A 22,930-nucleotide genomic window follows, 5' to 3' on the forward strand; every position below is an offset into this window, starting at 1 on the left:
CTTGTGCAGAGCCTTGGTCTCTTGCTTCCTTCAGGTTTTTGCTTAAATGGTACTTACTCGGGCCTTCCTGACTATTGAAAATTACCACCTGACTCTGGCATTCTCTATCCCTATCCTCTTTGATATATTTTCATTTTCCACCATAGTACTTATCACCAGGTATGACACATCTTGCTTACTTACTTACCGTTCTCTCCCCCATACTATAGGCTCCACAGGAACATGTAACTTATATGTGAGAAAAGGAATAGCAGTCTTTTTCCCCACTGGTATAGCCACATTGGCAATAAAAGTGGGTGTTTGAGGACTTTTTTTTTTTTTAATGCAGAAAATTTTTCTCTCCTAACCTATTCAAGTCTTTATTTCAAAACAAATCCCAAACCCACACATATTTTACTTTATATGTATATATCATTTACTTTTAGAACCTAGGACAGCTGTGACTAAACATGTGTGGTATCATTTTTGTTCACTGACTGCGAGTCAGGATGATGAACAGAAGAAAGAGAAGTCATATTGGCTTCTAATGACCGCTTTGGTTAAACTGATTAAATATCAATATTTATTTTCATAGACATTATAGTAGTTGGAAAACTGTTGTCCTGTCACTATTCTTCAATCTGTCATTGCAATGTTTTAATTATGGAAATGTTAGCAGAATTCAAGATCTTTCACAATTTATATCATTCAGTCTTTTATGTAGTGTTTTTAGCTAAGTTTTCCATCATTCACACCAGGGTAAAATATAAACCATGGTTTAGAACTTAGGTTTTAAAAAGAAAGCATTACATTCAAATGTATTACACACTTAGGAAAAAAAAAATTTTTATTTATTTATTTGAGAGACAGAGAGTGAGAGAGTACAAGCAGGTGGAGAGGGAGAAGCAAGCAGGGAGCTTTACATGGGGCTGGATCCCAGCACACTGAGATCATGTCCTGAACTGAAGGGAGATGCTTAACCGACTGAGCCACCCAGGCACCCCTCAATTGCAACTACATACATGTAGTTATCATACTGATTTCTGGCTATTCGAGTACTTCTGCACATATTTTGGGTAAATACCCCTTTGAGAAACATTATGGTCTTTTCTTAGAAAACTGTATATATGCTCATATATTCAAATTCTTGCCTATGATGTCATGTGATTCAGATTCCCTTAAAGCCTAAGGACACGACCTTAGACTAAGAGTCAGATTCATGAAATATTATTAGCTAAAATAGAATCTAGTAAAAGTCAAACAAAGTTCTATATATTTGCTGTTCCCGTGATCTCATCTGCTTGGTGCGGAAGTGGAATTCACACTGTTTTCTTCTGCTCCTCACATAAGTAACTTCACCTGATACCCGGATACCTTTACACACAATGTGAAAATAAAGTATTTGAACTAGAAGAAACCCAATGCTACTTTACTTTCCAAATACTGCATGTATAAGAAAGTTTTATATACAATATTATATATATATATATATATATATATATATATACACACACACACATATATAATATATTATATTATATATATATATATACACACACATATATATAATATATTATATATAATATTTTTAAGGTTGAAAGTTGTATTTTGTTTTTAGCAAACAAAACCTTAAATTTTTACCTTTAGTAAGCGGAAAATAATTGACAAGCCAAAGGGACTTAATTTAACATTTGTAATTCTTTTCCTCTTCCTGGTTGTCCGAGTATTTATTAGACTGTAATAAAAGAGTTTGTCACCAAGCAAACAGAAGAAAAAACTGACAGAGTCTGCAAAATGAGAAGCTAATTAGCAAATTAACAATGCTGACCTGCAGCTGCATCGGCGAGTTCTGAGAGGGGCACTATCTGTGACATCCTCTGACTCTTCAAAAATGAAAAGAAATGTCTCCACAGAGCACAGGCAGCCGCAGCAAGGTGGCGCTCTTTAGCCAATAATGAAGACTGCACAAGGAGGTCCACGCTCTCCTTTTGAAGTTCCTGACACAATTGTTGATGCATACTCCTAGAAAGAAACAAAAAATATAGCTAATACCCAACAAATGCTTATAAAAATCTTCCTTAAATACATTTTGGGCTTTTAACATTTATATCATATGAAAACCTGAGGGACCGTTTTATATAATTAAAACCTTTATGCCAAGACATTATGCATTTCTGCTTATTTGATGGATGAATGATGGCATATTAAGCACCATAAAGTTAATGTTAATTACTAATGTCAACCATTAATTATATGCTTTTTAATATGTCAGATCCAAATGAGAAACAGGCAGCTTCAGAATGAAGGTCTGCATTTTGCAACTCACTATGACAAGTGATTTTACTTACAATGTAGACATGAAAACAATTTTTTAAACCTTTTTTTTTTCCCAAGAGCTTTAAGGACATAGTTGTACCAAGCAGAAAGTAAGTACATCTAGCTTGCTTATGTGTGGCATTTTATTTTATTTTATTTTATTTTTTAAATATTTTATTTATTTATTTGACAGAGAGAAATCACAAGTAGACGGAGAGGCAGACAGAGAGAGAAAGGGAAGCAGGCTCCCTCCTGAGCAGAGAGCCCAATGCGGGACTCGATCCCAGGACCCTGAGATCATGACCTGAGCATAAGGCAGTGGCTTAACCCACTGAGCCACCCAAGCACCCATGTGTGGCATTTTAAATTGAAATATTTTCTCATATAAAACTGTGCTAGATACAATCTTCGTACTTTGGTCTAAAAAGATCCATAATCATTTTCACAGAGCAGACAATAAAAAGTTATTGTTTTCTATAAAATAGTAAAACATGAATTCAATACTGCCTAAAAATTTGATTCAAGGTTTACTTACCTATTTGCTTAATTATAATGAAAATTTAGACAGTTCTTGCAAATCAAACTATAATGAGCTATCACCTCACCCCTGTGAGAATGGCTAAAATCAACAACACAAGAAACCACAAGTGTTGGTGAGGTCGTGGAGGGAAGAAAACCCTCATTCACTGAGGATGGGAATGCAAGCTGGTGCAGCCAATGTGGAAAACAGTATGGAGGTTCTTCAAAAAATTAAAAATAGAACTACCTTATGATCCAGCAATTGCACTACTGGATATTTACCCAAAAAATACAAGAACATTAATTCAAAGGGATACAGGCATCCCTACATTTATAGCAGCATTATTTACAATAGCCAAGATATGAAAGCTGCCTAAGTGTCCACTGATTGATGAATGGATAAAGAAGATACAGTATGGATTTAATACATAAACACAAACACACGAACACACAATGGAATATTATTGGCCATATGCAATATACAATGGAACATTATTTGGCCATAAAAAAGAATGAAATCTTGCCATTTGCAATGACATGGACAGAGCTAGAGTATAATGCTAAGCAAAGTAAGTCAGGGAAAGACATAACATCATATGATTTCATTTATATGGGGAATTTAACAAACAAAAAAGGAAAAAAATAGACAAATCAAGAAACAGATTCTTAATCATAGAGAACTGAAGGAGGGAGATGGTTAAACAGGTAATAGTGTTAAAGGAGTACACTTGTAATGGGCACAGCATGATGCATGGAAGTGCTGAATCACTATACTGTATACCTGAAACTGATATAACCCTGTATGTTAACTAACTATAATTAAAATAAAAACTTAAAGAAAATTTAGACATTTCTAGACCTTAACAGAAATATAAGGGGGGGGCACTAAGCGATTTTTGTAGTGATCTGGATAAAAGGCGTTTTTGCAATATTCCCAGACATTAATAATTTGATTACTTAAAACTAAATGTACAACAATACATACATACAATAATATTATTCTATTTTTATTAATGTCACATCAATTGTGAGTAGATACAAATGTATGGACGGACACCATCCTGAGACAGATTTGCTTTCCTCAGTTAAAGACAAAGCAGTGAAAACTGAGAGTTGAAGCAGAAGATGTCCTCTGATAGTAGTACTCCATTAAGAAAATACTTAGTTAAAAAAAAAATTACATTAATTCTAACATTTCTGATGTTTTAAATTAGTTTAGCTAAGGGAAGTGGTTACTCAAAATACTTCTAACAAAAATACAGAACTTAGTACATGCACCTAAAAAGCAATTCCACTGAAAGATCAAACTGGATCTAAGATCATATTTTAGTACTTTTCACAAACCTACACATAAGTTAAAATTTTAAGTAATATAACATGAGAACACTGTGCCCCTTGACACTGGAATTCTTGGATGATCAAGAGGCACTACTTAATACTCCTTGAGGTATTGGGGGGGCGGGAGTATATATATGCCTGGGGAAAGAATATCAGAGCAAGCAGTTCTCATAAAAGCTAACCAAATATCTGCTATATCCTCTCTTGTAAAAACCTGCCTGAGATGTTTTCAACTTGAACTAGTGGCTAGAGAACCATTTCAGGTCCTTTAGCTTCGACTAAGTTGAATACTGGATCACTAAAGTCCATTTGGCACCTAACTTAACGGCCTGCATCAACATAGAAAGTTCACGACCACACGTCAACACACTGGAGTCCAAGTAAAATAATACCACCTTTGGCACAACCTACTTGATGCCCTTCTAACGTATACTGGTTTCAAAGAATAATAAATACCTTACTGTACTTGGGGAGGATGAATTGTGCTATTTCTACATAAATAAGCCATTTCTTCACAGACTAAAACCTATTCCCTAGGGAGGGATATAATTTCTGATTATCTCCTTTGTGCCAGAATTCTTGAATTAAAAATCAGAACAATTGTATGAGATAGGTATCAGTAATCCTCTTTATAGATGTTGAAGCTGATAGTGAGAAAGTTAAATATATCCAAAGGTCACATGGCTAGGAAGGGCTGGCCTCATAATCTGAACTTAAAACTGACTCTGAAGCCCATTCTTTCCTCTTACACACTAAGACACACACACTTATTCTCCAATACCTACATATTTTAAACACTGACCAATTTTCTTCTCCTCCTACTGGGGCTGAAGAAATTTCAATAAGCCAAAGAAAAGGAGCTTTAAAAGCTGCATGTAGCCTTGCCTTGTGAAGAGGTAGGGGCAACACCAGAATTCGGTACTGGGAAAAAACGATAAGAGATATCAAGTAAAATGTATTCAAGGCAGTACTGAAAAAGGCGAAAAAATCTGAATCACTTTCGACCTCTTCAGACCGAAACTTTGACACGCCAGGGTGTCTAACTAGGAGTTACTACAGGGATCTGAGTCAGAGGTCTGCAAAAAACAAACCACTAGGTTAAAAAGTTAAATTTAGAGATTACTTCCTCCAAGGTAAGAGAAAACACAGCAAAAAGAACTTCCAATTAAGTGTAAGACATTGACCCCAAAACAGACTTGTTTTGGAAATGTGCATCCACTTTGCATTTTGGTTCCAAAGAAGCTTTATATCCTGGGAATATGCAAAACACTTTCTGCTTGATGGTTTGAATGTTTAAGCAATATCTGTTTGAATAAGAATGATAATCTGCTATTTTACAACAAAACAAAGTTGTTTCAGACCTCATAATAATTTATGTAAACTTGAACAAATCAGAGAGGGAAAGATGCAGGAAATGTCAGGGATATACTGTAGGAGGAATGCGAGGAGAGAATGCAATTTCTGCACTATAGCCAAAAGAGTTAGTACTACCCCTTGCAGTCACAGGTGATTTTTTTTTTTTAAATTACATTTTCTGGATGAGGAAACTAACTACACAAAGACCATGGAAAAATAAGTGTATTATATTACATGTGACTGCACATCTGCTTAAGGTATATTTACAGAAATACAAATACTGAAAGCAGCTCTGTCCCTATAGGTCACAACATAAATAAAACACAAAAAGTATATGAAATATATAAAGACTACGACACAGTTCTAGATGTCATGGCTATTTTATAAAATATTTTCTATCTTCTTCAACAAACTGCAGAAAAATCTGAAAGTAAATTTATTGCACAGAAAGTAAAATGTAATTTTGGGTCAAAACCAAAAAGAAGTATCACAATAGTTATAGAATCTCCCAACACTTGGCAAATTGCTTTGTGTAAAGACAAACTTAACATGGGTTAAAATCATTTTGGAAATACACACATGTGGAACTAGGCATGCATAACCATCTCACTTAGATTCTAAAAGATGCAATATAGTATAGTAGAAAATAAAATTTGCTGCTCGTCGGTTATTCAAATTGTAGCTCTCAGAGAAACAAGAGCAACACCGAGCACTCATTGGTATTTACCATGTGCCAAACACCATGTTACGTGTTTTAGAAGCATTATTTCTTATCCTATGAGTTAGGTACAGTTACAATTATAATCTTATAAATGGGGAAACTAAGGCAAAAGAAGTAACATGTTGGGTAACATAGCTGGTTATTAGCAGTTACTCAGAGCAGTGTTGACCTTGAAAAAAGCAAGTAATCTCAAGAAGAGCAACAATCATTTACTATATATCCATGGCTAGGTTTATCGTGAAGACTGCACAAAATAACATCCCTGAAAATGTTTAGAAACCTATCACTGCACCATGTAAATACCCTAAGTTTATACACCTGGTTACTATGTCCTCTTAGGCTCTTGTTTGAGCTCTGGTATCCTGCCCTCTTTGCTTATCCTGCTTAACTCATTATGTTTAAGAACTTCCCTGATTCCTGCATCTGACTATTCTTTTGCCCATTTCCCAGGATCTGCTTTCCTGTTTTTATCTTCCCACTACTTCTTGCTGTGATTACATTCACTTATCCATCACAGTCCCCACATCCCCACCCCTCCCCATGGTCCTCCCCATGGTCCTGCAAATATATTGAGGCACTATCATCTGAGAGGCACTGAGGCTTGCCCCTGCCAGCCTAGTCTCTGCAGCACATTCCTTCCTACCAGTGTAGGCAGGCTCCTGGGAACAATTCCTGGACTACTCTCCCTAGGTTTTACTTCTGATCTTCCTTTGCTCTGGTCTCTCCTCTAACTGGTTATCACAGAACAAGGTATGACATCCTGTATATCACTTTACTAGTGGTCATTATTGCATATGTAGTATTTCTAATATTGTGCCTCAAAATTTAGAGAAAGTCTGTCTAGTGATGGACCTTGTGACCATAGAAAAAGCATAATAAAATAAATGCAACTGATAAAAGCTAACAGCAAGGGATTAACAATGATTAATAGCAGAATTCCTTTTTTAGTTCTACTCCAAACCTGGCAATTTTCTTTAACCAATATTTGTGAAAAATAAGATGGTAAGCTCTAAGTTAAAAAGTTGTTTCTAAACCACTACAGATAATTATTTCAAGTATCTGATTTAACTAATAGAAAACTGGATGGGAATTAGATTACTCTATGACCATTTTTAGTTTTGGCTAAATTCACTAATAAACCTTAGGTATCTTCCATCCTCTAGTCATTCCTGCTCGCCTCTAAAAAAATAGGGCTATAATCTCCTTTACTACCTAGAAAGAATATAACATAATTGAAGTAATAACATTACCAGAAAAAAAAAAAAAACTCTAGGTTTTTAAAGGTGGAAGTTATCCTAAAAATCATCCAATCCAATCCTGTCTTCAAAAGATAATGGGGGGGGGGGGAGGAAATACACACACACACACACACACACACACACACACACACACACACAGCTTTCTGCTACAAAGAGACTTCTGCCAAAGCCTCACTATGAGAGAATGGTAGCTGGAGTCCTAAACCCCAATTCTGTGCATGCCCCAATCATCAGGGAGGGGCGATGAGTCAGAAGCGGGGCTGGCAGGCAGCAGCCGGGGCACACCTTGCAATGCTTCCCTGTAATAGCTCAATGCATATGTGTATGTGGAGGAATGGTGAATTGATAGTGATGACTAAGAGAATATGAGAGATCAAGGCTGTTCTGACTACTGAGGGACTATGACAAATAGCACAGCACTGGCAAAGATGCATCCAGACTCATAGAATGCATTCTTAAGAATAAAAGGGTTTCTCAGGCTAAGGAAATTGTCCAAATGAACACCTGTCCAAGAGAGAGAAGACCAGCTTGTGACCCCAGAAAACTTCTGAGACTTCATTTTTCATACGTTAAATGGAAATAAAGGCCTATTATCCTCCATGGAACTGTTAAACTATCAAATAGTACCACCCAGGTAAGACAATCTGCAGACTGTAAGGCAAGTTGATATGTATTTTAGTCACATTTCTACTGCTTCTAACTCCTAATAACCGTGTTCAAGATGCAGTACAGCATCATCTAGGGAGACACGGGCTTTAGGGACAGACATACCACAGTATAAATCCTACTCTGTCAACTACGAGTTATGTGGCCATTTCCTCATCTGTTCCAAGAATTCTTAAGATACTTCCCATAAATGGAACAATTATTGTTGGCCAGAGAATTGACGACTGTTTATTGAGAATATATATGCCAGGCTTATTCTGTTTGTGGCCTTTACTAATTTACTCCTATAGATAATATTATTATCCCCATTTTATAGACAAAAAATCTAAGTACATAGAGGATAAATAATTTAACTGAGTCCTATTGTCAGTAAGCAGCAGAGCTAGGATTTGAACACAGGCAGTCAACCTAACATCAATGCAACTATGTTATGATTACCTGTTTACTACCCATATAAACAGTGCATGTTTTAAATGTTACACTAATACATTCACTCATTCATATGCTAAGTTCCTAATAAAGGTAGTTGCAAACGAGTATAACACCCAATGCCAGGTGGCAAACCAGTTGCACATACATTAAAGGGCTTAACACTTCTGGGGAGCATAGGTCATTCTATAAGGATCCTCAAAATCTATGAACATGTGGTAATTTTAAAAAGTTCCTCTGACCCATAATTAATTAATTTGCAACTGGGAAAGAGAAAAACCAGAATCCAGTCTTGAGTCTGGTAAACCAAGCATGCTCATTAGCAAAGCTGCCTTATGGTTTTACAGAATAATACTGGTAAGATACTTAAAATAAGTTGCTTGCCACTATCTGCAAAATATGGTATAGCATGAAAATATGTAAAACGTGGTTATATTTAGAAATTTCTCTTTTAATTTTACTAGTCACATTTATAGATGATTATGGGTCTCAAGTCAGTTAAGTTTTCCAAGTGTTATTTCACTTCATTTTATCGCATACCTATAAAAAGGATCTGCCCTGGTAGTTCTCAATCTTGATTATCATCCAAATTATCTGCAGGGCTTTCTAAAACTACTAATGTCCTAGTCTTACTAAAGATCTCCCCGCATCTTCAGGTTTGGGACCTAAACATATTACTTGTTTTACAATTCTGACTCAGTAGGTCTGGGAAGGGACCAGAAAGTTTACATTTCTATTCGGTAGATGCTGCCAGCCCTGATCCACACGGAAAGCTCTCACCTTCCTCACTTTCCTTGTCTATAAAATGGGGACAATAATAGTACTTACAAAACTAAATTAGTTAAAAATCAAATATTTAGAATAGGATTGATAGATATATTCTCAATAAACAGTCTTTGATTTTTTGGTCAACAATAAAAGTCACTTTATTTATTGTAATAATTCCTATTTAATTCTTCTAACACACAAAGATATGGCCATGCAACTAGTAGCCCAGGGACCACACTGAGTAGGCAAGACCATATAAAAGAAAAGTGTTACTAGAGAAGGGTTAAAAACATTCCTCTACTCTGTAGGCAGAAGTGTAAAACAAACTGCTAGTTTTATACCAACTCAGAGAAGAAAGATCATTGAGGGCACCAGGAGAAAATGGGCATGGAAAGGATTCTCCAAGAACTGAGTAAGTGAAAGCAATAAAGTAAAAGCACAAAGGTATACAAAATCGATTCATTTATTCTCTAATTCCACACATATTTTATATGCTCTAGACCGTATGTATAAAAGGTTGTTTCAAAGATTCTGCCTTTCTGCCTTTCATTCTATTTTAATGAGAGAGGTATAATGAAAGGAACATTATGTGTTAACATTTTAGGTTATGGTAAGATTTATGGATAAAAAGTAATCAAGGCATGAAGATAATGAATGATGAGAACTAATATTTTGACTAGGATGATAAGGAAACATCTACTGAGAAGGTGACATTTGAACAAAAACCTAGCGCTCGCTTTGGCAGCACATACACTAAAACTGGAATGAATGAAAACCTAAATAAGGGAAGGACTTATGGAGGTGGGAGAGAGCATTCTAGGGAGAAGAAACAGCAAATGCAAAGGTGCCAAGGTTGGCAGTTTCATAGGCTCAAGGAAAAACAATTAGGAAGCTAGTTGGCTGTAGTACAATCACCGATAGAAGAAAGAACAGACGAATGCAAAGAGGTAGCTGGGCTCCAAATTGCGTAGGGCTTTGTAAACCATGGTAAGGCATTTGGATAAAATCAGGGTAGGTGACAAGACACAAAAGCAGAAGAGTAACATAATGTACATCTTAAAAAGGAAAATATAAAAGAAAAAGGTGTTTGGGGGAGGAAAGAAAAAGCAGCCACTGTGACTACAATGGATAATTTTTATAGCAACATTAGAAGGCAACACACTTAAGAATGGAAAAGATGGGCACATTTGTTCATTCACAGGCTTTTCTCATTCACATCACAAAAAGTTACTTAGCACCACCACTGCATCAGATGCCAGAAACACAAAAACAATAAAGGCAGATTCTGTTGTTTAAAAAATTTTTTTCAAATAAAAAATAATTAAAAAAAAATCAAGAATCCATTTTAAAGGTAGTAAGGATTCACTGAAGGATTCTGAACTGAGGAATAGCATAATGAAAATAGTGCTTTGGGAAAAATTAATCTGTTAATGGCAAACAGAATGGGTTAGAATAAGAACTGACTAGAGACCAGAGAGACCAATTATGAAGCTTCTGTAAACATCTAGGTATGAGCTAATACGCAATTTGAGCTACTTATGAAGGAAAAAAAGAAAGCTCACAGTAATTATCTGGCATTTAGTGGGGGAGAAAGGAGCAGTCTTTGTTAAGTTTTTGGGGAGGGAAAACGAAAGTCAGGAGGAGCAATTAATTAGTACGGGAAAGTATAATCTGATTTAAAAACAGAAAACTTGTATAACAAATTCTGAAAAGTTTTTGGAAGTGTGGACATAGAGTCCAAGAGTACAATTAGACCCAGGAATCACTCTGCCTGGCAGTTCAGCTCATTTTAATGAACATTTCAGTGTTTATTAATCATGTGATGTGCTACATTAGATACTATCAAATATGGTCCTTGCTATCAAAGAATATACAATCAAGTGTTGAGAAAAAGGTATGTACAGAATACAGCACAGAAAGGGAACATTTGGTCCAAGTGGGGGTTTGACGAAGACATCTCCTGTAGTAAAAATCCATTATAAGTCATGGAAGTTGTGTTAGCTAAATGAAAAAATAATACAAAAAAGTTTCAGGAAATTGAAATAATATGAGTAAAGCATAGTGACATGGTACTGCATGGTATGAGAGAACTCACAAACAATTTACTATTACCAGAAGATGAAAGGTCAAGGAGCAGAAGGACAGAAAAATGAAACTAGAGTACTGATGGAGACCATGTCAAGAAGAGCCACGCCATCCAAAAAGTTAGACCTACAAGTGAACAATTCTTTAACTAACGGAAAGAGAATCAACAGAGACAAAACCAGCTTATATATCTAACATTTATCTGCCTAACAGTTTGTTCCCAATATAACCTAGAGCATATACATATAAGAACTACTCTATACACTTAAAATTTAAACACCCTGTGTAAATGCACAATGCTAATGTTATGATGCTATTTGTCTTTGAAATACTTTCATTTAAAAAAAAAAAACCCAACCTGGTAATAAGTACGAGCATACGGGACTTGGTACATATACAAATATATATAATTCATCACAACATACTATAAATACATATCTTTTGCAAATGGTTACATGCTGTTTTTATGCTCCCATCTACAACAGAACAACCCAAGCAGGTCTGACTTAGAAACATTAGCATTATTAGCACAGCACAGTGCGAATGTTCTTAGCAAATGGGCGCTCCACTGCACTGTCCTAAGCTGAATATGTTTACTTTGCTCTGGTGTCTGTTTCTGCCATTTATTCTGTGTTTGGGAGGAGGGTTTATCCTATAATCAACAAGTAATAGTACTGAATTTAACACAAAGAGTTAAATAAAAAGTATTATGCTGGATAGTAAGATTTAAACTTTATAGCACCTTACATGCCTTCAAGGAAACTCGTGGGGGTAGAGACCACATCAAGGTTTGGGTGAAGTCCTTTATATTATAATAAACTATAGGCAGATGGGTGCCATGACTTAAGGATTTCTAAAAGAACAAGAAAGCAATCACCAACTGACCATGGCAACTCATTTCCAAAGTGGTAATGTTACAATAACCTCGTACTGCTTGTATTCAGTTAGGGCCTTCGTTTCCAGGAACTTATCCTTTAAATTGAATACCAAGTATGTGGATGTAAGGAATGGATGAAAGCAAGAATGAAAGAAAGAGAGAGAGAGAGAGAGAGAGAGATTGATTATGGCCTCAATATAAAACTAGTCAGTTTCCAAGTTTGCCTGCTACCACTACATCACCTAGGAAAGACCATGAGTTATGATCCAGGATCTTTTGTCTTTGATGTTAGAAGTACTGAGAGAGGAGATCCTTCCTGTAAGAAGTCTCACAATAAAATATACACATCTTTGCTAAACTATCTAAGGCTGTCATACTGGTCTTTTGGGATTTTAAATACGATTCTCTTCCTCTTCAACTGTAAACAGTCAGGTATAATTGAGCAATCATACATGCATTGGATCTTATCTAAAACAGTGAGTTATGCATAGAATTTTCATACAAGAAAAAGGGGGGGAACCCTTAGGAACTGGTGGCTAAAAAAGAAAATCAGATTATAAATAGTTATTTGTAATGTAGGTAGGCAACGATATAAACAAAATATTTATGGAAAATGCCTTCATTTTGGAACAGAAATCATCAATCTATCAAACCTAGCAACACCAGAGTCAATAATATCTGGTGATATTAAACACATCTCACAGTCTTTAATCTTTTTCTTCTTGTGTGTCCCATCTCTGCTCTACTACCCTTGAGTTACTCCATCATATATTGAATACTGTGGTAGTTTTAAAACATGGCCACCAGTTCTTTGGCACCCCCAGGACCTGAGAGATCTGTGGCTGCTTTGACTGACAAAGTGTAGCAGATATGACACTATGTGACTCCAAGGTTTATTAATAGAAGGCTGTGATGTTTCTGCTTTGTTTGCTGGAAAAACAGTCTTGGAGCCCTGCAATGCTAGGCAGAAAGTATAGTTACCCTGAGAACACTCTTTGGAGAGGCCATCAGTAGTGTTTGAGTCAACAGTCCTAAGTAGTCCTGCCCTTCCACCGTTACTAGCTCAGACACTGGACATATTAGAGAAGAAGTCACTGGGAACTGGATCTGAGAGCTTCAGCTGGTACAGTCCCCAGCCTTTTGTACTACCTCCAGAAAGAATCATCCTAGCTAAAGCCTCAGACATGATAGAGCCGAGGGGAGCTGTCCTTGGCTTTGCACATTTCTGACCTGTAGAGTCTGTGAGTATAATATAAAGGTTGTTTTAGCGTTTCATGCCACTGTACTTTGGCATGGTTTAATATGCTCTAGAGAACAGGTGTCCACTATATACGAAAGATTATGTAGCAGGGATTCAAAGATGAAAAGATACAGACCTGACCTCAAGGAATTCACACATGGGGAAGGAGAAAAAAAGATTTCTTTTTATTAAAAGTATAACCAAGGGTATCTGCAACAGTGCCAAATGCAGACTTCAGATCAGATTGATCTTCAGCCTCCCAAGAACCATCTGCAATAATCTCAGAAATTCTAGACTTGGTTAGGACAAATGAGTTGCAGGTATAAGGGTCATCTGAAGAAAAGCTACTTCATTTTCCTACCTGTCCAGTACAGGACAGCCATATCAAGCGTGGCCCAAGATATCTTATGCATATTATATTTACACTCAATACATTTTATTCAGTTCTGTTCCTTTCATATTTCATTAATAATTGACAGCTCTTTTTTTGAACTGAGTTTCATTTTAATTTTCCCTAGATATATGGTAGTATATTTGCAAACCTATGGAGACCATCTTTAAAAGCTAATTAATCAAACCATCCTCCAAAAACTGGCCTAACTCTCACCATCTCAGCAGTCTTTTCTGAAAACAACAGTAGACAGTCAGCTCTACTCTCTAACTGTAGCTGGAATCATGATACGGCATCTTACCACGTTGCTACACGGGGAATGTGGCTTTCCTCCAAAAGAATTCAATCATTTTTTTTTTTTTAAAGATTTTATTTATTTATTTGACAGAGAGAAATCACAAGTAGATGGAGAGGCAGGCAGAGAGAGAGAGAGAGAAGCAGGCTCTCTGCTGAGCAGAGAGCCCGATGCGGGACTCGATCCCAGGACCCTGAGATCATGACCTGAGCCGAAGGCAGGGGCTTAACCCACTGAGCCACCCAGGCGCCCCAATCATTTTGTTAAAGGTAAAGAAAGACCCAAACATTTTTGAGGTCAGATGTTCCACAACAAGTAAGCTGGGGCTAAATTCCATTTGTGGGCACTTTTTCCTAATTGGTGGTAATAAATTCCTAAAAAGAAAGGGTCTAATGGTAATGTTGACTGATTCTTAACTACATTAACCCAAATGTTCCTGTCACAGTGAAATTTGCTCTATAATTTACTTTAATGGACTAGGTGTATCAATAAATACTAAAAATGTCCAGTCTCTTTTTTTCCCTTCCATTTAAATCAAATCCAACTCTATGTCAACAGATTATACCAATGTATAATTACAATAGCTAATGCATTGGGAAAAGTAGTGTTCTTTGATAAATAATTTTTCTAAAACCTCTTAAGCATTCTGCATCCTCAATATTTCTCTTACACTCAAGAAATGCAGTAAATTACACAATCAGACACTACTGACCACTGCCAATTGTGATAATGGACCTAAAACCCTCATCATCAGCTCCCACAGTGACTGTGTTTTTGGATTTCAACTGTCAAGCAAGAGAATCAATAAGTATCCAGGGATGTTTTTAGGAAGAATTTTCTTCATTAAAAATATAACCGAACTCTAAGAGAAATAATTGCTTAGTCAACATTTAATATCATGCTAAACCTGAGATACATAAGACTTAAAATTCTGTAATACCCTTGAAATTATCTGTGATGTTTTGTGTATATGTTTATGACAAGAGAGACTATCGCTTTCATGGGAGTCTCATAAGGGTCTGCCTCAGCTGAATGAGCTTTACTAGTAAGATCTTGTCCCTTTTCTTCTACCGCTTTATAAACATCGTCTTCTAAGTATAAGCTAAGTGCTTCCTCCAGCTTTCTTACCTTGGATCCTGTCCTCCCTCTTTTTTCATTTCCTCACTCTGTGCCTCACCTGTCCCCAACAACCCCGCTGGAACCTCTGTGTAGTCAAATATACTAACTTAAAAAGAAAAGCTTAATCTGAATTCTGTACAGAAAAAGCCGTTACTGGTCAATGCATACGATCAATCGCCGAAATAATCAAAAAGAAATAAGAGCATAAACTTGTTTAGAACCAATCTGTATTGAAGTCAATAATTTTCTTAATTTTAACTTCTAGTTACCCCGATACTTAGTTATACACATTTCTCTCAAGAGATACTATTTGCCACCTTTCCTGTAGTTCTTTGAAAGGGATGAAAAGATAGAGGGGGAGAAAGTTTTCCTAAAAGATTACCCATTGAGTCAATGATCTGTGGGGTTATTATGAAGCTCCATTATTAGGGCTGAGAGCCTCAAAGACTTTTGTTATGTCACTAATTTCTTTCTGCAAGGCTTCAGCAAATGAGCCGATTTAGCCAGTTCTGCATGCTTGGGGCTTGATACATGCTATTTGTACATGACAGGTTTCATCTGCGTAGCACCACTGATATCATTTATCTGCACATCAAAAAAGCTCCTCTCCTGATGTTTAAAAAAAAAAAATTATGCATATACTGGGGTAAGAAATGTTAAAGAGGTAAATAAAAAACCCGTGACATCTCATTAAATGAAACCAAACTACTGGAAGATCACCAATTGATTATGAACGTGCAACAGGGCTCTAGGAACAGATACAACACCAAGGAAAGGAAAAACTGGAAAGATCCTTGCTTACAGTGATAAAGTAGTAGGGCTTTGGTAGTAGCCTGTGAATTTTAACTAGAAATGGGAAAAACTAATTTACCTCACAAAAAGAAAACAGCGAAGTTTTATTACCAAAGCTTCATCAAGCTTTATGACCAAAAAAGAAATATTTCAAAATAAATATTAAAACAGTTTCCATTATTTTAATTTTTTTAAAAGATTTTATTTATTTATTTGACAGACAGAGATCACAAGTAGGCAGAGAGACAGGCAGAGAGAGAGAGAGGGAGAGAGAGAGGAGGAAGCAGGCTCCCTGCTGTGCAGAGAGCCCAATGCGGGGCTCTGTCCCAGGACCCTGGGATCATGACCTGAGCCGAAGACAGAGGCCTTAACCCACTGAGCCCCTCCATTATTTTTATAGAAGAAAATTAGCTTCTAGAACTTATTCTTATGGGAAAAGATGTTTAGGTTGACTGTTGCTGTGGTTCACAATGAAAAAGCCTGCGATATAGCTTGAAGTCTGATAGGAAGGTAATTTCAGAGGACACAGGGAGAAACAGAAAGGTATCCAAATATGAAATGGCTTTGAGTTTAAAAGTAATAATTGGCTAAAAGCACCTGTGCAAAAGATTCCGAAAGGAGGACACAGCCTACATATTTGAATAACAAGGAAATAACATTATTTCTAGATTTCCAGCAGATGATATATAACACATTCTTTTAAGAAAAATCAGTATTTTTCTTTGTGAAGAAGGTATGCATTGAGTTAAAGAGTTTGTTCCCGTAATTCATCATCTTTCAGAACATGAGGTTATGTATTAGGCTCCAATCACCCCCTACTCCAACTCTTCTCAGCATTTGGTAACACAGACAGTAGAGCTAATTTTCTGTCATTCAGGAAGAACTGTTGGATCACTAAACTTGCATCATCATCACCTCTGAAACTCAGTAAAAATCACTGTAAGAACCAATGGTTTATTAGATCGAACCCACCATCAACAATGTCAACTCTGCCTGGTCGTGTTAACAGGAAAATGTTTTACGAGTTCCACCACTGGGCATCAATTTAACTTCCAGCACTGGCTATGCTGTAAAACCGTGAACGTAATTTATATGGTGACCTGCGTGTGTGGGAAGCAATATCTAGGTGAAACTTCTCACAGTCTGACAAAATGCTTTGATTTGCACCATTCAGATGATTGAGCAAAAAGAGTTTAAGCAATCACTACCAATAGCCTTTATCTCCAAATGCACTAAAAATTTATTACTCTATGAGTGCAACCTATTGCTTTAGAGCCAGGCTTGATAGAATAGAAATGATTGGATAAATATTACATTTTCAACTGGTACACATCTTGTCCATTAGGTTTAAATATTGGACAAGCTACGTGTTTAAGATAAACATCAGTCTTAGCTGATTCCATCACATAGCACATTTAGAAAGCCTCCAAATGTTTCCATAGTAACATTTTGTGCTTACATATAACTGAGGATACATGCTCATCGCCAATTAGGAGAAAGTAAACCGAGAGACCACTGAACTCTTCTTAAAGAATCTACCTTTGTCTTTTAGTTAGCACTTAATACAGTTGACAGCATTTATACATCTATTGCTGTGTACGAAGCAACCAAGTAATCAATCACTCAGGCAGGAAGGGACATAAATACATGGCTCGCCCACCTATCCTAAATAACAGTTTATTATTCAGACCTTCCTAGAAATTATAAACTAGGCTAGATTCATACTCATGGCTTTTTCAGGAGCTGCCGCTGTTAGCTACGGGAAGAATATTTACCTGGCAACATCTCTACCTAAGATCATACACACCTTTAAAGATGGCAATGGGCATTTCTGATCTATAGATACACAAGCAGAGCTGTTGTGATTACTATAATACAACTGTTTAAATGTCATTTCTAGCATCATGGGAGGGATCCAGAGCACACGCTCTTCAATGCTTTGGGCTCCTAAGCAACTACAGTAGCCTTAACTAAACTGATTAACTCAGTGTTACTATTTTCTAATTTGGTTTGATTAGATACCACAAACACTGCAAGGTAAGTAACATCACCGCCAGTTTGGTGATGAAAATATGGATTCAGAGAAGTTAAATAACTTATCAATAAGTAACAGAAATGGAATTGCAAGCCTGATCTGATTCTAGATCATTTTCTACTGTAAGCCATACTGAGGATCTTTGTTCAAGATGAGACTGTTACAATTAAATCTTTACACCTGAAGGTTTAAAAAAGTATCTAATAGTAAAATAAAACTTAAACACACATAGGATTATTTTTAACAGGTATATCTTTATAATACTCCTAATCATCAGTCTTTCTTCATTAAAGAAATAGACTACTAATCAAGAGATCATCAGACAAAATGAGTATTGGTCATTAACCTTGACAGTGAGTTCCTTTCCTTAATTAAGGTTTCCAGCCATGTTTTCATGCATTTGTTTGCCACACTGAAAAAACAACTGCAGTGTGCAAAATGGATATAAAGCAAAAACTTGCTATTTAGAAACAAATCATCCTATATTCTATTCATAAAACCATGTGTTATAGTACAAGAAGAGACTAAAGCATTTAACTTGGAATGCCTTAGCAAGATCTTTTAAGCTGTTTTTCTTATCTTGTTCGTCAAGATCTGAAACTAGAAAATCCCACTTAACTAGAAAGGAGAAAAAAAAAAGAAAGAAGATGTCCCTTTCTAGGGTTAACAGATGCTTTTTGTCAGATTTTAGGTAAGATTAACCTTTTGCTCACAATAGGACTGGTTATTGGTCTTATTTTTTTTACTGTCTTTAACTCAGGTAAAAATCAATATAGAGCGAGACAAAGGGCTCTAGAGGGTCTGGCTACACCAGCTTTTGGGTTGGCTCCTGCACAATTCCACAACATGCTGAGGCTGGGAAGGATTAGCCTGCTTGTGTTGAGTAAACCGATGATACTCAATAAACAGTTTCTGTTGTAAACCCCTTAGGACGTGCAAAGCCACACTAGTTGGCAATAGACCAGTTAAGCGGCAGAACCAGCTGTAATCTCATTTAGACCTGAGCTGATCCTCCTGGCCTTTCATTCCACAGGATCAAAGCAAACCACTGAGGAGGCAGCTGTATTATAGCGAATAGCGGCTCTGCTTGCTGGATGCAGCAAACATTTCATAAATTCCACTCCTTGAAGCAAGTCTCTACCTAATCTACCCAGAGCTGGGACAATCAATGCACTTCTGAATTCATTAGACTGATTATTACAGGGTAACCATTTTCTCTTTGGAGATATGTGATGATTGCATGTCAACATTACAAAGCAGCTTCTATTTCAGACCACCTGTTTTTTTTTCTTGAAAGACCCAAATTTTCCCCCACGGTATCCCACAAAAATGGTTTAAAATCACTTAGCTTATTATCTTTAATGCAAATTAACAAGCAAACAATATATGATGCTGAATTTCTCCAGATGTAGCAGGTGGTTGCCACTCAAATGCGTTCAAGCTTTAACAGTGGCCCACGTTTTCACATTTAAGGACATGGGGTGGAGTGCCAGACCTCACTGTGCTACAAAACCATAGGCTGGCCAAAAGTGATATGCAAAAAAAAAAAAAAAAGTATAGAAAACATTTCCAAAAATAAAAAAAAAAAAAGTTTTCCAATGTTTTCTGTAAAAAGCAAAACAAAAACAAAAACACAACTTTAACAAAAGGGTTCCTAAGTGAGAGTGCTAAACGTTTCCTCCCCACCCACCTTTCAGTAGAATTGACACCTTACTACCTCATTTTACAGAAAATTTCCTTTTAATAGAAACCTAAATTTCAAGATATAAAGCTTTAGAAAGCAGGCTCTATTCCCAGATTTAAGAGAGTACTAACTGGACGTATCATGGGCTCTGAAGAGGCAGGTAATGGGTGTCATAGCACAGATGACTCTAAACAGTAAACACGAAAGACATGAAATTCAAAACAGGTGTGCAGGGCTGTGTATAAAACAACAGCATTTAAAGAGAATCAGCAGTGAGGCACCTGAGTGGCTCAGTCGGTTAAGTGTCTGCCTTCAACTCGAGTCATGATCCTGAGGTCCTGAGATCAAGTCCAGGGGTGGACTCCCTGCTCAGTGGGGAGTCTGCTTCTCCCGCTATGTGACCTACCCCCCACTGCTCATGCTCTTTCTTGCTATCTCTCTCTCAAATAAATGAAATCTTTAACAAATTAAAAATAAAAAGAATCAACAGATAACTTTTTGAGAGAGGGAGTACATGACCTAGCTAATGTGGGGGAGGGGCAGAGGGAGAGAATCTTCAAGCAGACTCTCTGCTGAGCCTGCAGTCTGACACAGGGCTTGATCTCATGATCCTGAGATCATGACCTGAGCCAAAATAAAGAGTGGGATGCTTCACCAACAGAGCCAACCAGGCACTCCTAAAAAGAAATCAATGGATAATTCAATGCTGAATGCCAACAGTTCAGAGGAACTCTATGAAACACCTAGTTAGGGAGTTGGCAAATTTTTAATAAATATTTAGGCTGTGCAGGCCATACACAACATCATATATTCTTGCTATTTTACATATATTTAAACAAGTGAAAGCCATTCTTAGCTCAACGGTTATATAAAAACAAGCCATTGGTCAGAACTGGTCACCAGAACCTTAGCCTGCTCATTTCAGAGGAGGACACACCCTTATGCACATGAGTTCTTTTGCGTAACAAAGCAGCAAGTGTCAGTATAAGAATTCAGAACTACTGAGTCTCACTCTCCTGTTTTTCTACTGCTTGCCATCATTTACCCCAACATTACTTCTGAAAGAAAATGGTGAGAAGAATCTACTGCATTTCAAAAACATTTGCAAAATGTAGGCAAGGATGCCTGGGATTTGACAAAATAGACAGCATACCGAAGTGGCCACCATTAACCAACCCAATCACTTCCAAGCTAACAAATGCTACATGTGATGATTCCCCTCTCTCTGATCTATTCTTCAGACATAAAAGGGTCCCATTTAACATAATCACATAATAACAGCAAAAGTGATAAATATCGAAACCTTAACTCTTCTAATATTTGCAAAATCCAGATCTTTGTAATAATAACACCACGATAGGAAACTGCAAAACTGTGTAATTATACTTTAATTGTATTGTGAGGCATGCATTAATCACAAAGTTTAAGTACCAAGGATAGAATTATAATAATTCTGTAAAACAAATTTAAGCTAGCTAAGTAGGTCAGAACCACTAACATGCAACAGGAGACCTCTGGGAATTTATCAGTTAATGGCTATTTATGTGCAAATGAGTGCCCTCCAACGCTCCAAAATCCTGTGTAGCTGAAGGGTATTTCTGTTAACCAGGAGCACTGCTTAACTGCAGAGGCATAAATTAAACCATTTTATTGGAATGATTTTTAATTCCTCTACTTTCCTCTTACCACATTCCCCCCTACCTTTCTGGAAGCACAATTTACAGAACATATTTAACAGAAGGGGAAAAAAAAAAAGGTGGCTGGAGAAATCTTCAGAAGAAGAAGAAAACTTCAAAATCTTCCAACCTCCACATGTATACGCATACTACACCTTCAGTAAAATTAAAGGAAGGCATTTTTACGCTTCACATCCTCCAAAGGGGACTTACGCTGTTAAAAAATGAAAAGCTTCAACGTAAGCACTACAATAACATACTTTAGGAATGGACTATAACAAAATAAAATTTTGTTTTATTTCCTTATATTTTTATCTTACATAAGACAAAAAAAATCAGTCGACTTTGCAGATATTACGATCTTTGTAATAATGGTCAGACTATACACCGATCAAAGTATATACTTTAAAGGGGGAAAAAAACCCAAGTGTGTCATTTCTAACTTGCCTCAAAAGAAAATGAAGAATTTGGATGTTTTTTAAAAAGAGAAAAGGGTGATAAGCAGAATAAAAATTTCCAATGTGACAAAAATACAGCTAAAAGATACCACTAAACATCCACTATCAGGACCATGCCAAACTTTCTCAAGTAAAGGGGTGGCATAAGATTAGATACTGTCTCACTTTTAGATTTTAGATGGAATAACAGTTACCTAAAATTACTCTTTAACAAATTTACGATAGGGGCAATTCAAAAGTTTTAAATTGTGCTAACACTCCCTGGAGTTCTCTTTCCCATCATTAAGTGAAAAATAAAATATAACCTAATGCTGAGTTAAAGACAAATAAATTCCAAAGTAAGATATATAGTATCTTCTAAATCAGAGTTTTTATAGTGCAGGTGAAACCTCAGCACTTTAAGCTAGAATAAAAAAATGTACTTCTTGTGGAAATTCTCTTTATTTTTTTAAAGATTTATTTAGAGGTGCCTAGGTGGCTTAGGGTCTTGGGATCCAGACAGCACGAGCCAGAAGCAGGGCAGAGGGAGAAGGAGTGGTAGATGAATCTCAAGGAGACTCCCCGCTGAGCGCAGAGCCCACCTGGGCTTCATCTCAAGACCTTGAGATCATGACCTGAAACCAAGAGTCAGATGCTCAACTGACTGAGCCACCCAGGTACCCTGGAAACTCTCTATTTTAAACACACCGATTACAAAAGTTTGTGGCAAACTTCTTCAAAAATATAAGAAAAAATGGATCCACTCATCCTTCCATAATTGAATTTTCCAGAGTTGTAAGTAAATCATAGCAGAGAGGATGATTATATCAAGTTCGCTTCTGATTAGTGTGCTTTGGCAACATATCACTTCTGGATCGAGAGAGGGATCATTGAAGGTATCAAATGCTCCACTGGACAATTATGTTTGCATGTGATATACAAGGTCTC

The 22,930-nt window shown here is 36.6% G+C and overlaps 1 protein-coding gene across 1 annotated transcript in view; it reads right to left on the reverse strand.

The window, feature by feature from the left end:
* Positions 1 to 22,930, reverse strand: part of MMS22L (MMS22 like, DNA repair protein) — a 126,968-nt gene that overhangs the window by 37,040 nt on the left and 66,998 nt on the right. Inside the window, exon 15 of the mRNA XM_059399252.1 lies at positions 1,808 to 2,001. Within this exon, the coding sequence (XP_059255235.1) occupies positions 1,808 to 2,001 (194 nt within the window). The remainder of the gene's footprint in view (positions 1 to 1,807; positions 2,002 to 22,930) is intronic.

This window comes from Mustela nigripes, chromosome 5, assembly GCF_022355385.1.
Source record: "Mustela nigripes isolate SB6536 chromosome 5, MUSNIG.SB6536, whole genome shotgun sequence".
Taxonomy (NCBI): Eukaryota; Metazoa; Chordata; class Mammalia; order Carnivora; family Mustelidae; genus Mustela; species Mustela nigripes.